Source organism: Lactuca serriola, chromosome 7 (assembly GCF_051521515.1).
Source record: "Lactuca serriola cultivar US96UC23 chromosome 7, Lser_US96UC23_V15, whole genome shotgun sequence".
Classification (NCBI taxonomy): Eukaryota; Viridiplantae; Streptophyta; class Magnoliopsida; order Asterales; family Asteraceae; genus Lactuca; species Lactuca serriola.
The window spans coordinates 60366941-60383569 of record NC_136414.1 but is presented as its reverse complement, the minus strand read 5'-3'; the positions used below and the strand labels follow the sequence as shown (position 1 = coordinate 60383569).

The 16629-nt window shown below is 38.6% G+C and overlaps 3 protein-coding genes across 4 annotated transcripts; 1 reads left to right on the top strand and 2 right to left on the bottom strand.

The window, feature by feature from the left end:
* Nucleotides 1-69: 69 nt before the first annotated feature.
* On the top strand, nt 70-4779 carry LOC145061518 (putative plastidic glucose transporter 2). Of its 2 annotated transcripts, none has more exons than XM_079009022.1 (14): nt 70-209; nt 502-649; nt 862-979; nt 1102-1169; nt 1267-1399; nt 1602-1701; nt 1800-1912; nt 1990-2083; nt 2158-2311; nt 2873-3016; nt 3100-3173; nt 3809-3897; nt 4229-4343; nt 4424-4779. In XM_079009022.1, the coding sequence occupies exons 2-14, from the start codon at nt 559-561 to the stop codon at nt 4616-4618; spliced, it is 1488 nt and encodes a 495-aa protein (XP_078865148.1). In that variant the 5' UTR covers nt 70-209; nt 502-558; the 3' UTR covers nt 4619-4779. The 2 variants fall into 2 exon arrangements, with proteins under 2 accessions (XP_078865148.1, XP_078865149.1); XM_079009023.1 differs by having other exon boundaries at nt 89-228.
* A 1200-nt stretch (nt 4780-5979) lies between these two features.
* LOC145063506 (uncharacterized) lies at nt 5980-9882 on the bottom strand. The gene is made up of 2 exons (XM_079011103.1): nt 8620-9882; nt 5980-7543 (listed from the first exon to the last, which is right to left on the bottom strand). Exons 1-2 carry the CDS (start codon nt 9872-9874, stop codon nt 7410-7412), a joined length of 1389 nt encoding a protein of 462 aa, XP_078867229.1. The 5' UTR covers nt 9875-9882; the 3' UTR covers nt 5980-7409.
* A 229-nt stretch (nt 9883-10111) lies between these two features.
* CAK1AT (CDK-activating kinase 1AT) lies at nt 10112-11994 on the bottom strand. The gene is made up of 2 exons (XM_079010170.1): nt 11406-11994; nt 10112-11099 (listed from the first exon to the last, which is right to left on the bottom strand). Exons 1-2 carry the CDS (start codon nt 11898-11900, stop codon nt 10197-10199), a joined length of 1398 nt encoding a protein of 465 aa, XP_078866296.1. The 5' UTR covers nt 11901-11994; the 3' UTR covers nt 10112-10196.
* Between the last annotated feature and the right edge of the window lie 4635 nt (nt 11995-16629).

Sequence of the window (16629 nt, the reverse complement as noted above, 5' to 3'; positions counted from 1 at the left end):
GGTGTGGATAACAATGCAACGTTGCGCAGCAACAAGTGTTCGGCGTATTAAAGCCACAACCACTCGTAACCGCCTTCATACGCGTACGTCTGAAGCAATAATACAATCTGTTGTTCCGAAATTTACTCAAGGAGCTCGTCGAATTCCTGATCACTCTTTCGAACTTCAGTTTACTTTCGATTATACGAAGAACCAGAATAAATCGTTAGGTTAGCAGCTCCGATTTTGGTAAACTGCTCCACATTTGCACGTATTTGGTTATAGGTTTTATGTTCTAGTGTGTTAGATCTATTGCGTGTTGAGGTTATCGAGCTTAGTAATTAGTGTGTAGATGACAGTCTAGAAACAACAAGTAAAGTATCTTGATGTTTACAAAGGATCATTTTAGACCTAGAACACAGCTTTTGAAGTATTGTGAAGCTTAATTTTTTTTATATATGATGATCTGTTTTATCTGGTAGATGTGTAAATGACGTTTTGCTTACATGTTTTTGACGACAGTGATCTTAGGGTTCTCCAAATCCTACAATCTGGAATCAAGTCTGGACAGGTTCTGGTATGCGGGTGCATCCACACAGTTCTGCCTCGATGTATAAACGCACGCCGTCTAAGGACTATACAAATTCAGTTGAACTAGAAGATGGTTCTGGTAAATATCTGATTATTCATCATATTTTTTCAGCTTAGATATTTATGCTTGCTCTTCTGTTGATGAAGTTTAGAGATGCAAAAAGTTTAGTCAATATAGGTGTTACAAACAATTCATGTTTTTTATTATGTCAATTTACTCTATAATATACTTTACTCTTGCAACGTTTTTGGGGTTTATAATATTCTGAAAAATCTTGTTTGCTTGAATAGAACTTTTGCAGGATGATATTGATAATTTCCAAGAATCTACAGATCCATCTCCAAGACATTCTCTACCTCATGTACTTGTGGCATCCTTAGTCTCGTTCTTATTTGGTTACCATCTCGGGTTTGTTCTCAATCTATACATCTCTTGTTTCCATTGACCTTCCCCTCAAAAGAAAATTTATAAACTACATTTAATCCAAATACCACTCAGTAAGAATGTAAACCGTGCTCTTTTATGTGTAGGGTAGTGAATGAACCGCTTGAAAGCATATCTCATGATCTTGGTTTCAGTGGGGATAGCTTAGCTGAAGGTGTCTTCTCATTTTCACCAAAGATCCATCTTTTTCTTCTTCTGTTATCTTGATTGTAAACTAATATCTCATGAGCTTTGGTGCATTGTAAATGAAGGTCTGGTGGTTAGTACGTGTCTTGGTGGTGCCTTTATTGGGTCTCTGTTCAGTGGTTGGATTGCTGATGGATTTGGGCGTCGTAGGGCTTTTCAGTTGTGTGCTTTGCCTATGATCATCGGTGCTTCTTGTAGGTAATATATTTTAAATCAACTGTCTGAATGTGAGTAAATGACAATTTTACCCTTCTGTTATTAAAGAAACAATTCTATATATATCTGTCCAGCCCATTAAGTCCATTAAGTCAAAGAGAGACCACCTTGTTTGTCTTGTTTCATCTATGTGTGTACTGTAGAACTTCTATAAAGATACTAATTTATATACTGTATTTTCCAGTGCAACAACAAACACATTGACAGGGATGCTAATTGGGAGGTTTATTGTTGGAATTGGATTGGGTATTGGTCCACCTGTCGCATCTCTCTATATCACAGAGGTCCAAAAACCCTACTTCTCGTTCAGATATGAATTGTGCATATGGAAATTCATTATCACTTATCATTTTTTTTTATTAAAAATAATAATTTCTGACAGGTTTCACCTCCTGCTGTGCGTGGGACCTATGGAAGCTTCATTCAAATTTCAACATGTTTAGGGTTGATGGGAGCTCTTTTAATCGGGATTCCTGTAAAAAGCATCACAGGCTGGTAACAAAAGCATTGTCTACCTCTGAAACTGTAATTAACATTTTAGATTTAGATTCATTTTTTGAATGTATGTCCAGGTGGCGTATCTGCTTTTGGTTATCTACAATTCCATCCACAATACTTGCTCTTGCTATGATATTCTGTGCAGAAAGTCCACATTGGCTTTACAAGGTCTGTTATCTGTCTTCATTTCTATTTTTGATATTACAAGGGCATATGAGTAATTTTACTCCAATCCTTTCTAGAGAGGAAGAAATGCTGAAGCAGAGGTGGAGTTCCAGAAACTTTTAGGAGCAGCAAATGTCAGATCAGCAATGGCAGAGCTCTTGAAGTCGGACAGAGGGGACGAGAATGACACTGTTGGGATTTCAGAACTGTTTTATGGGCGCTATTTTAGAGGTAACTTGTGGATTATAATGCCCCTTTTGTTACACAGGACATGACATGACAGCTTTTACCTCATTAGACTGGGATTGACGTGCGTGAATGAGACAAAAAATTGTACCAAAAATGTTGAACAAGGCGAGACAAAGACTGGATCTCAAATCTCTTGTTTGTGAAAAAAGACATAAATGCCCTCCTCGTCCTCATCATTGAAAATAGCCCTAGAAAGCTTGTTCAGTTCCATTCATGTTGTGTGTCACAAACGCAGCCTAAGGCTGTGTTTGTTACATGGGACAGAACTGGACAAGCTTTGTAGGGTTATTTTCAAGGATGAGGATGAGGAGGGCATTTATGTCTTTTTTCACAAACGAGAGAGTTGAGAGCCAGTCTTTGTCTCGACTTGTTCAACTTTTTTGGTACAATTTTTTGTCTCATTCACATCAATCCCAGTCTAATGAGGTAAAAGCTGTCATGTCATGTCCTGTGTACCAAAGTGGAGTTGATGCCTGTGGATCTGTTGGTTTTGGTTGGGTGCATAAAAAAAAAAGCTTTGTTATTTATTTGGTCGTTTTGCAGTTGTTTTTATTGGGTCAACCCTGTTTGCTTTACAACAGCTATCTGGAATAAACGCTGTGTTTTATTTCTCTTCAACTGTATTCAGAAGTGCGGGAGTTTCATCAAACCTAGCCAATGCCTTTGTGGGGATTGTCAACCTTTTGGGTATTGTATTTATCAACTCTGTTTCACCATTTAATTATCAACATTTTTCCAAACTTGTGATATTTTTGTTTATACTCATTCAGGATCTATCATTGCCTTGCTTCTCATGGATAAACTCGGGAGGAAGGTTCTCCTTCTTTGGAGCTTCTTTGGCATGGTAACTTTCACAGACCTAGTTGTTTTATGATAATTGAGATATTTGTTTTATTATATGTTATCTATTACTAACAATTGGAATCCTACTTGTATTTCTATCTATTATAGCATTTTGCTTTCGTTTTTTCTTTTTCTCATTGAGACATTGTACTTAGAAAAATCTAATGAATTATAGCGTTGAAAATTTGTTTTTATATGGATGACATTGCTATAACTGGATAGAGTTTTTAAAAGTATAATGTTGTAATTGGAAGAAATGAAAGTTGGATCAATATCAGAAAGCCAATATCATCAACATTCTATTTCTCTCCTATAGTTATTGCTTTTAGGACCTGCAAAGTTTTTTTTTTCTTTCTTAACTAAATGTAGTAATTTCTTCGTGAAATTGATACAAATCAAATATAATTTTTTTATTACTCACAATTCACGAAAAGTAAGAAAACAATCTAACAAAATTCATTTGGCTTTCCCAAAATCAAAAGACTTGTAGGAAACTAATTATAATTGATAAATAATAACTAACAATATAAAACTAATCCCCCAAAAATCACAAAATTTTTACCCCAACACTCTTGGATAATAATTCGTATCAGAAATATGTGATTCTGAAATGATTTTTTTTTAATGGTTTTTTAGGCTATGTCTACAGTCCTTCAAGTAATTGCAGCAGGCCTGTTTGCATCCACATCTGGAGCTCTATACCTCTCTGTCAGTGGCATGCTAATGTAAGATCCAATATTTTTATTTTTTGCCTTTTAAAATTTCATAAATAATTGTATCAAATAGGTGAGGGTAAGTTTTATTTATTTAAAAAAAAAAAAGCTTAATACATCGGAGAAGATTTATAAAGATATGTTTCTGTTGAATAAAGTTGGTGGAAATTTGATGTGGGAAAATAAATAAGGTTTACAAGAGGTTAACCATTGTGGATTCTCTAATAAGAAAATATTGAAACTGATAAAATTAAAAAATAAATTGTAATAGGTAAAAAAAAAATGGAAGTAGAATGCTATGATAAACAGATAAATGAAAGTATATTGCTATTTGTGTATGTAGGTTTGTTTATTCATTTGCAATTGGAGCGGGTCCCGTTCCAGGTCTCCTCCTGTCAGAAATCTTCCCAAACCGTATAAGAGCAAAAGCAATGGCCTTTTGCATGTCTGTGCACTGGGTAATAATAATAATATTACACTTTACACCCTTCATCTTCTTCCTCTTTTCTATAATTTAACTGATTTGTTTGTCTACTAGGTGTTCAATTTTATGGTGGGATTATTATTCCTACGTTTGTTGGAGTTGATGGGTGCACAACTGCTGTACTCGATGCTGGGTACTTTTTGTTTGGTGGGAGTGGCGTTTGTGAAAAGGAATGTTATGGAAACAAAAGGAAAAACACTTCAAGAAATTGAGATTGCACTTTTGCCACAAGAGTATAGTGAAATCTGATTGATTGGTTTATGTTTGTTAGAGTAAATGTAAACCCATGATGCTAATCGTTGATAGCAGAGGAGATCAAATATGATGTCATGTATGTAAAGTAAAATAACACGACTAGACTATGTATGTTTGTATTTTATGATATTGATATGATATGAACTCTTCTTGAAGGTATTGTATGTGCTTGTGGCTGGAAGTATATAGTAGGTGCACTTCCAATATTGTTGTGATTGTGGCTTTACCTTCTCGAATTAGGACATCTTGGAGAGAAGATAACATGCACCATTTTGTTTGTTAATCCTTACCTAGGATCAAGGAGAAACTGTATTTTTTTGTTTTGGGAATGCATTGATCCCAAACTTCCAAATGAATGGTATCATACAACCTTATCTGATCTTTATGTGAAGTTGAATAGGATGAAGAAAGATGAAAATGAAGGCATGAGGTTTTGAACCAAAGATTGAGGGAAAGTTTGTCTTGTACATGTTCATGTCATTTTCCAAAGCTATGATCTTTTACTTCAAAACTTCCTCCATTGAACTAATTCGAGAAAAAAAAAACACTTACAAAATAGTGCGCACTTTAAACATTCATGTTTAATTATATTTTTTATAAAATGCCCCAAATTCGAGAAGGTAAGCCACAATCGAAAAAATATAATATTGAGAATGCATCTTCATATTTGAGTTGGATAGGTAAGAGGCAAAAGACATAGCGCAGATTTCTTCTTTGATCGATATGATACCAATATTGTAGATTTGGGTTAAAAAGAAGGGTAAGGTATTTTTTGTTTCGTACATATTTAGTCATTGATTTTCTTTTGTTCATATTTGCCCAGTAAACTTGTTTTTTTGTCCATATCTTATCCTTATGACCGGTTGGTATGCGTTTAGCCGGTTTCGGACGTTCTTTGCACAGCTGACTCCGGTCATCTTTACCGGCAAGTCTCCGACCAATAATGTTTTTTCCAACAATGAACACTCTTTTTATGATGATTTGTTTTCCCCGGTAGTCATACAAACAAAGAAAACACACCCTTCTCTTCTTGCTTCTTGTTTATCTATGGTAAAGGTAAAAAATGGTTTCTTGGTGGTTCTCAATAGTGGTGTTCCGCTAGGTGTGGTAAAAAATGGCTTCTAGCCCAGTGGTTCAATTTTCATAGAAAAATATTTTTATTTTTATGTCATTTTGGACCATTATGGTTAATTGATATTAACCATTAACCATAACCATTAACAGACTAAAACCATTAACCAAAACCAATATTAACCAATACCCAATGGTTATAAAAATACATTAAACCAATTGTAATGGTTATGGCTCGATTTTGACCAAATAACCGAACCATGTAAGTTTATGAAAGTGTCAGTGAAAATTGATGTCTATTATATCATCTGCTACACAGGTATTTATACAGCAATACAAATGCAAAGCAATACCTAACTCCTAATACATAGGCACGTGAATGACAGTACCATGAGACCAGGACAAGTATGACTTATTCTAATAACTACTTTTACAAACACATGTTAATTTATTATATCCGTTATTACCCCCCGGCAAGCTCAAAGACAGGTCTGACTTGAAGCTTGTCACGAAGATGAGCTATGCGATCTTTAGGCAATGGTTTGGTGAAGATGTCAGCCAGTTGGTCGGCTGAATGCACTTGGCCGATGTGAAGGGTACCGGAGTCCACTTGTTCCCGAACAAAATGGAAATCTAAGGCTATATGCTTGGAACGAGTACTGATGACTGGATTTTTACACATGAAGGTGGCACCGACATTGTCGCAAAGTATAAGTGGAGGTTTTGGGACAACTATATGAAGATCTCGAAGTAGTTGTTTAATCCAAAGGAGTTCAGCTGTTGTGTAGGCGATTGCTCTGTATTCAGCTTCAGTGCTGGATCGAGCTACTACTCGTTGCTTTCGTGATGTCCAACTGATCAAGTTTGGGCCATGAAAAACAGCAAAACCATATTGAGATCGACTATCATCCGTGTCTGATATCCATCCAGAATCTGAGTATGCAACTAGTGAAGATGCTTGATGAGCTTGAAAATGGAGACAGCTGAAGATGTAAGGTGCCATTTAGATAGCGAAGTATTCGTTTTACAGCTTGCCAATGAAGGGTGGTGGGTGCATGCATGAATTGGCAGACACGGTTGACTGCATAGGCAATATCAGGGCGTGTGATGGTTGCATATTGAAGGGAACCAACTGTTTGTCTGTATAACTTTGGATCAGGAAAGGGGTCACCATAAAGAATAAGACGAGTGGATGGGTCGGCAGGTGTGGTGATGGGTTTCGAGTGGAGCATGTTGCATTTGGTGAGAAGATCATGGATATACTTGGTTTGGGAAAGAGTGAGACCTGTGGTTGTTGCTGTGATTTGGACACCTAGAAAATAATTGAGTTTTCCTAGATCTTTGAGAGCAAAGGACTGATGTAATTTGTTGATGATGTTTTGGATGAGGGTTGAGTTATTACGATCGTCCATATAAACTAGGATGTAAATGGTGTTATTGGTGGATGTGTGCACAAATAGAGATGTATCTGACTGACAGGCTCTAAAGCCATGAGTAACAAGATGTTGTTTGAGTTGTTTAAACCACGCTCGGGGAGCTTGTTTTAAGCCATAAAGTGCTTTGTGAAGTTTACACACGGAATGAGGGTGAGATGAATCTTCGAACCCACGAGGTTGTTCCATGTAAACATCTTCCATTAGCACACCATTTAGGAATGCATTGTTGATGTCTAGTTGCCGAATGGTCCATCCTCTAGATAATGCCACTGAGATGACTAAGCGAATTGTTGTTGGTTTGATGACAGGACTGAAGGTTTCAAAGAAATCAACCCCTTCTTCTTGGCTGAATCCTTTTGCAACAAGGCGTGCTTTGTATCGTTCAATGGACCTATTTGAGTGTCGCTTGATCCTGAAAAGCCACTTGCAACCAACAATGTTAGTATTAGGAGGGCGTGGGACTAGAGACCAAGTATTATTTTTCATTAAGACAAAAAATTCACACTTCATTGGACCAATAGGGGTCTTTAAGGGCTGTGGGAAGATTGCAAGGTTCTGTCGTGGGTGGAGTAGAGGTAGATGTGAGAAATGAGCGCGGTTTGAGGGAGTTTGTGCGAGCCCGAGTAACCGTGGGATGTTGGTTGTTGTCGGATGGTCTTAGAAAACGAGTGGTTTGCTTGGCTTGAGAACTAATTGTGTGGCGTTGATGAGAAGGGCATGAAGGTGTTGGGGATGTTGTAGAGGAGGTTGTGGACGAAGGATGAGAGGGAGTGGGGGAGGATGGAGTAGGTGGTTGAGGGATGGAAGTTGCATGACTTAGAAGAGAGTCAGTGGTGAGGTGCGTAGGATGTGGAGAAGAGGTGGGGGTAGGAATAGACGGATGGGAGATGGCATATGGAAAAATGGCTTCGTTGAAGATAACATGTCTCGAGATGTAGATGTGAGAGGAAGGAAGGTGTAAGCAGAGATAGCCTTTGTGGGAGGTACTATACCCAATGAAGACACAGGGAAGGGAGCGAAAGTCCATTTTATGTCTTGTGTAAGGGCGTAAAAACGGATAGCACAGACAGCCAAAAGTACGTAAAAAGGTATAATTGGGGTCTGTTTTGTATAGTATGGAGTAAGGGGATGCATAGTTTAGTGTTGGTGTGATAGTTCTGTTGTGAAGGTAGGTAGCAGATTTAAACGCGTGTTCCCAGAACGTGTGTGGAAGGGAGGATTGAGCAAGAAGAGATAAGCCTTTTTCAATTATAATGCGATGGCGTAGTTCTACATATCCGTTTTGTTCAGAAGTATATGGGCAAGAAATGTGATGGTTAATGCCACAAGATTGAAGATAGGTGGAAACTGGTTGAAATTCGCCACCCCAATTTGATTGAAATTTTTTGATTTTACAGCCAAACTGAGTTTTAATCATATTTCGAAAGTTTATAAATGTTTGTAACACTTGTGATTTTGTAGGGAGAAAGTATATCCATACAAACTTACTGAAATCATCAACAAAAAGGACAAAGTATTGATTTCCATTTATTGTGTCGAAGAACCAGGCGGGGTCGATAACTGTGGAGGGACTTGGACCAGTGATGAGATGGGCTTGTCTTGGTGGACCACGAGAAATGTAGTTGGGCCTGCGTGAAGGATAGTCTGTTTGGTTTTCCCTTTGCCAGCAGTTGATTGCTTCGTGACCTGGTTTGTTACATAGTTGACAATGGAGGCGGCGTTTACGATTATCAGGACCACGATAGTTGTAGGAGCTTCCAGAGTGAGGATTTGGAGAACGAGAGGTGGTGGTGGTGTTGCGAGAGACTTGATGCGCAACTGGAAACGATGGTGTGGAGGTGGGAATCGGGGTGGAAGGAAGCTGTTGGGTGGCCTGTCGAGCCAAATCAGCATCAATACGTGCTTCTTCGTGAAGTAATAGACCAATCAGATCATCTACGGAAGCCTTGGCAGAGTGCATTAGGAAGGCAGAAGTGAATGAGCTGTAAGATGAGTCTAAGCCCTGGAGAATATACCCAATTAGTTCATCGTCAGAGACTGGGTTGAGGGTGTCAACAAGCGAGTCGGCAATGTGTCGTTTGCGATCGAGATAGTCTATCATGGAGGAGGAGCCCTTTCTAAGATTCTGTAATTGAGCCCTAAGAGCCATCAGTTTGGCTCGTGTTTGTGATTGGAAGGTGCGCTCAAGTGTGATCCACGCTTCGTGAAAAGAGGATGAGCGAGTAACAGAGGCAAAGCAGCGTTCAGTAAGAGTTGATTTGATCCAGAGTAGGACAAATCGGTCCTTTTTCTTCCAGGTAACATAATTGGGATTGGGAGTGGGTGAAGCATCAGTGGTGGAGGCGGTAGGTGTAGTCGGAGGGGGAAGGGTGGAAGCTGGTGGAGAGGGATGAAGGATGAAGGAGTCTAGGTCAAAGCATTCCAAGGCTGAGATGATGTTTGTACGCCATAGTGGGTAATTTTCTCTGTCCAATTTGATGCTAAGAGAAGGGATCTGAAAATTCAAATTAGCAGGGGCAATTGTGGCTGCCGCAAGAAGATGTGGAGCTCCATTAGACATGGTGGAGAGAAAAAAAAATTGGGAAAAAGAACCTAAGCTCTTGATACCATGTGAATTTATGAAAGTGATAGTGAAAATTGATATGTCTATTATATCATCTGGTACACAGGTATTTATACAACAATACAAAATGCAAAGCAATACCCAACTCCTAATACATAGGCACGTGAATGACAGTACCATGAGACCAGGACAAGTATGACTTATTCTAATAACTACTTTTACAAACACATGTTAATTTATTATATCCGTTATTAAACCAATCCACCCCATACACACGTACTTATAAACTCCTTTTTGATATTGTATACAATCTGAATAATCAGAGTTAGAGCAACCACCAAAACGGAGCATGTGAGGTTGAGTTTTTCTATTGGAACCAATTTATGTACATCAAATTTTAATTGCAAACAAAAGCAGTAAACATTAACATGTTTAACTTTATTATCTCATTCATGTTTAAGTTACATTTACAAAAAAATAATAACATATAAACAAAACAAAATCACTCGAACCTTAGCGAATAGTCTCCACCACTTCCTTTAGTAACATCAAACCCACCAAAATCATCAAAATCCGAATCCGAACCCATGGGTCCACCCCCACCCCATTCACCAGATTCACTCGACCCATCATCATCTCCACCACGGTTCGACCCGGGAACCCGCAATTCACCCAAAGGAACCGGACCCGGTTCTTCATTCAAATACTTATCATGAAGCAGCTCCATGGCTGCAGCCCGACCCGCCGGGTCAAAACAAAGTAACTTCTCCACAAGTGAAATCTCATCTTGTGATCTATTCACAAGACACGAAGCTAACCCACTTGGGTTTTCAACTTTCCCAAATGAAATTATTTTATAATCAGGTAATTGTGTACACCCGGGCCATATTTCTTCATTTAAGTTGCCTAAAACTGTAAAAATTCGACTTAATTGATCGATATCTGAAGTGCCTGGAAAAATCGGTTGTAGAGTGAAAAGCTCTGCGATTATACACCCGAGAGACCATAAATCGATTTCTGCACTGTAATTTGTTGACCCGAATAGAAGCTCGGGTGCCCTGAACCAACGGGTCCCGACACATGATGTTAGAAGGGCGGATTCGTCATTTCCGGTTTCATTGTATGAGTAGTTGCTTTTGAGGAAGTCGTCTTCTATGTCACTAGTGGTGAATGTGGCGAGACATGATGTGTCTACATCTGGGAAGTTTGTTTCTTTCTCGAGTTGGAGTTCATCAATGGGGTCTTTTGGGTATTCTTCTATGGTTCTTAGAGGTGGTGGTTCCATGAGATTTGGATGGGTTTCTTGGGTGATTGTTTCTTGTTGTTGGAAGAGAGATGATTCTTGGACTTGTGGCTGTGTGTTGTCGTGAACTGAAAGGAATCCAGGTGCTAGACGGATCCTTGCCTGTAAGAAATTAATGCAAGACGTTCTTGAGTTTTGGATTCAGAAAAGTTTGGAGAAAGAAGAATCTACTGTTTTTTGAATTAGAAAAATGTAATGCTCATTACAGTTTTAAGTTATTTGTAGGTGATTCACATGCCTACTACAATGATATTATTCAATCAATCAGCTGAAAAGGATGAGTGTTTCCTATTTGAGAATGGAAGAATCTCTAAGGATTTCTCATACAATGTTGTAAGAATTTATAGATCTGTTTTCTCTTACAGGAACAGTTATAGGATTATGAAACAGTGAACTTAAGATAATCACCTGGCCGAAATCAGCTAACTTGAGTACACCGGTGGCGGAAATTAACAAATTTGATGGCTTCAAATCACGATGAATGATGGAACTTCGATGACAAGCATCAACCGCCAATAGAATCTGAATAATCCATCGCTTGATCTCTCCGACGCTCAACCCATTCCATTCCTTCTTCGCGGTGCGGATCACCGACGCCAAATCCGTCGGAAGGTATTCGAGAACAAGCACTGCATCTTCGTCTTCGCTCCAGAAGTACTCGTGCAACTCGACAACATTCGGAGAATGTTGTAGAGTTTGAAGCGCATCGATCTCTCGGAAAGCGGATTGGTAATCGTGAACTTCCTTTAATGCGACTGTAAGATCGTCGGAGAGACGGCGAGCTTTGTAGACGTCGGAGTAGGCACCGGATCCGATTCGGTTTTGAATCTCGTACTTGGAGGTGATCTCCCGGCGGGTATGTATGCTCCAGCTCTTGGTGGTTGACGGCGGAGCTGGATCCATTAGATTTTCAGATTGTTCGTTTTTAGGGTTTTGAAATTTTGTACTCCCGATTTCCCTTCGGTGCGAGGAAGAAGATGGATATGTGATCTGCACGTGAGGATCTCGAAGTTTTATTTAAGGTTAACGTATTTACATTTATTTTTATGTATTTATGTATTTTAAATATATAAACATATTTTTTTACGCGTGTATATATATATATATATATATATATATATATATATATATATATATATATATATATATATATATATATATATATATATATATAGAGAGAGAGAGAGAGAGAGAGAGAGAGAGAGAGAGAGAGAAATTTAGTCTGGATACCAACTTGGATCATGAGAACATTTTTCAAACTGATATTTCTATCCTATGTCTGAGTTGCAAGAAATTCAACCTATGATAATCCAAGTAAACACTTACGATACTAGGTACAGAAATCATAAACCAACTTCTAGAAAGATTCTGTGAAAGTTTGAAGAAAACAAGAGCTAAATTTCATGTGTTTCTTCTGAGAAAGAAGAACCGTTTATATAATAAACGAGATCAGGGTTTCATTAGGGTTGGGCCGTCATGAGTTACTTTGGAAGCAAGTCAGGGCATAGTAAGTTCGTCTTTACTTTGTTGAAGTAAACGCCTTGTCTCTTCCATCTGTTGATCCAACATCATCCGCACCATTGCATGTACTCCTGCCATCGTGATTGGCTTAGGATGCGGGTTACCGTTTCTGAATCCGCTTCGAGTGCTCATATAACATCCCAAAAATCCGTACCAATTTTTTTTCTTTAAATCATTACTAAAACCATTTTTATAAAAACATATCATAAAGATTAAAGCATAACATAATTCAGAGTATTAATTCCAAAACATAATTTCATTATCAGAGTAAAACATCCCAGACTGACTAATCAATGGTATGTGTCATGCGATCACCCCGAGCTCTTCCCTCCGCAACCGGAAGTACCTGAAAACAAAACTGAAAATCGTAAGCACGAAGCTTAGTGAGTTTCCCCCAACCTACCACATACCCTGCATAAACACATACTGCACATACTGGGCCACACCTGCTATTCCGGGCCTCGCCTGGCTTCGAGCCTTGCTCGGATACAAATCTGTTTCTCTTAGGCCCCGCCTGTCTCTGGGCCCCGCCCGCTAACCACATAATAAAATTAGCATATAACACATAATTGAACATACCCGACTGTAATCCTATCCTTAGGCCTTGCCTGTCTTGGGCCTCGCCCCTATCCTATCACTAGTGAGTCATGAAACCCCATCCAAGCTCCAACTGTAAGTGAGATACGGGCCCACGCCCACACTCACTCCATACCTATCTCGAGCCTCGCCCATGCCCTGCTACTAATGAGATATGGAACATCGTCCATACTCTGTTATTGGTGAGATACGGGACCTCGCCTACACTCACCTTCCTACCAGGCACATACATGCATCACACAAACAACAAATATACTCTATCATGCAAATCATTCCTTGGGCACCCGCCCGAAATCGGACCTTGGTCCTGAATATCATAATAGCAAATAGTGCCTAAGGCTAACCCCCAGGTCTTCCTACTTATAACTACATGGGCCGGCATTGTGGCATTAGACCTATTCACACAAAAGGGAAACCCACCTGCACTGTGGAACTCTTGCTGATAACCCTCTGACCGCTGACCGACAATTCTCTGAACCGCAAGCTCCACTAGCTCCCCGGGCTACCAATATCAATATACATAACACTTAGATCCAAACAGAACTCTTAGAAGCCGTCTAAGTCCACTCTTTCCAAAGTCAACTCTCTTGACTGACTCTACTCGCCGAGTCACCCCAAGACTCGCCGAGTTCAACGATCTTTGAGTCCCATCCTGCCCAACTCACCGAGTCACCACTCAACTCACCGATCTAAGTCTTAACCAGAAAAGGTTGAGGTTCTGCGATCCAACTCGTCGAGTCCAAGAACAGACTCGCCGAGTCCATGGCAATATTCAACAGACTTGCCGAGTTCCTGCCTATCTTCATCCAACTCGCCGAGTCCACCCATGTGACTCGCCGAGTAGCTTCAGTTCTTAATCCATACAGTGGCTTTTCGAGCCATGCAGGGGCTCCATCTTGTAGATCCAATCTTCCAAAGTCTATTTTGATGGGTTTTGGTCATAAGACATCCTATGTGCTCATACAAACCCTAATGCTTGGATCTAGGTTTCTCTATTGTACATGCTTTGAATCCAAGACTATAAACACTAATTCTAGCATATGGAAATCAATATTAACATATAATTAGGTTTATGATATTACCTTGATTGTTATGTAGCAATAACAATCCCAATTCCTCCTTGAATTGACTTTGGAAGGCTTAGAGTCACAAGTGTCACTCCTCTAATGGCTCACAAACACCATAAGCAAGATGATGAAGAGGAGAGAGGATGGAGGCTGCCAAAACCATGTGAAAACCCTAGAAGATTGCTTGTCCACGTTTTTGAGCCTTAAGGGTTTTATATATAGTGAGGCTATTAGGGTTATCTAACAAGGAAACCCTAATTTGATTGCTTAAGCCCTAAGCAACCCATAGACTCCTTTAATCAAGCCCATGGACGATTTCCTTATGGGTTTCCCCATAGAATTCGTCCACCTCTTGATTCAAGGCAATCCATGGCCCAAATTGCAATTATCCTATAATTACAATTCCAGTCCCTTAAGTTTAATTAATCTCTTTTAGTCACAAAACTAATTACCAATTAATTATTGACTAATATTAATTAAACAATATGATTTCTCCTTTAATATATTATTCCCATAATATATTAATAAATCATATTTAATCCTTTCTCTCCATAATTCATCCTATCAAGTTGCTTTGGTGAAGGCAACCCAAAAGGACCATGCACCATCGGGTCAAGTACATACCAAAATAGTTATGGACTTAGACACTAATTCAACAGTCTCCCACTTGGATAAGTCTAATAACTATTCTGCGTATGACTTCAGATCCTGATCTGCAATCGTAGCTTTCCAAAGCCGCTGTCAACTCTGATCCTATCAGATACGCGTGTCCTTAGATAAGGGATCATATATTCCTCCATTCTAGATATCATATGAGATATGATTTCAAATCATTCTCTTTGTACTACTTCTCGATTTCTGATTTATGACGACAGACTAATTGAACAAATCAAATTAGCCCTAGCCCGACCGAGCATTTACGTTTGTCATCACTAAACCATCGAGGGGCCCAAAGATATCGCTTTTATTCTACTTTGAATAAAAGGAATGGATAAACTTTGATACAATGCTCGCTTGCACTCACTAACCAAATCACACACAACAATATGTTTTATAACACCAAGTTACTAATGCGTTTACATATTATCAATGTGCAACCGATTCGCAAGATACAACTCACACATCTCGGTTTCAAGAATATAAGATGTTATCGTCTCACCAATCACTCGTGATACAATTCATGGAGTGATCCAAGTGAGTGTGGGTTTAATCCAATGCTCAAATCATATTCATAAGCACTCATGAATGTTGCAGCAAACATTTGCTTATGTCTAATGCTCTTTAGACAATCCACACACCAATTCACGACAGTCTTCATTCATATCTACTTCCAACATATGAACGACTGTGGCCCGTTTGAATAATTCGATTATTCTTAATAAACTCAATTATTCTGGAAGTCAAAACATGCAAATGTGAAACACAAGAATAATACTAATCCCATATGGCCTCAACCCTTTGAGCATAAATAAAACACTTTTTATTTATCACCATATCGATTACTCATTATTTGTCGTTTCGGGTAATCAACTTCTTACTTGAATTATTACACTTGTCCCATGCTCCTAACATGCACACAATATTTACCTATGGTTCTTACTTTGTGAAATAGACCAAATTGAGCACATTTCCAATCATTCTCATTTCACAACTCCAAATCCTTTTCCATAAGTGAAATAATATCAAATTCTTGCTACTTATAGAATATGCTAGATTCTAACATTTTATGCAATTGTCCTTTCGTAATGTCACTACACTAAAGTCACAAAGACTATTGCCAATGATATTACAAAGTCCTCTATCGGAGATTGTTACAAGACAATTCCATAGATGTGATGTCTCTCACTCAAAGTACTTTCTTTGAACATCCTTTTGCATAGAAGTTTCTAATCTAGTCATAGATTTCTCAATATTCAATTCCCAATATGGACACACTTCCATATGTTCCATATGACAACTCATTCTTAATAGAATCTTTTCTATTCATGATGAAGTTGATATGGTCCATCAAATATGGAAACATTTCCATAATTTCCATATGACAACTCATTCTTAATAGAATCTTTTCTATTCATAATAAAGTCGATATGGTCCATACCATGCTTCTAACTACTCACAAGCGACCGATCCTCGTCAAACTTTGGATTGTCCTTTGATAGTTGTTTAATTGTTTTAGTCAACACCAATTCTAGTCCCTTTTCCCTCTAAATGCGCTCGAGATTTGGAAAATTTTAGAATGGTCAAACATTAAAGCATCTGCAATCGATCCTATGTTCGAAGCGTATGGGACACGACGCACAATGTTTTATTTGCTATGTTCTCAAAATTCGAATTGTGAAGAGGAATGCCGTAATTATAATCGAAATTTTAAGAACACACTATGTACCTTTGACTAAATTTATTAACATTTCTCAACCTAAACCTTTAGATTTGAAATGAAGCATAAT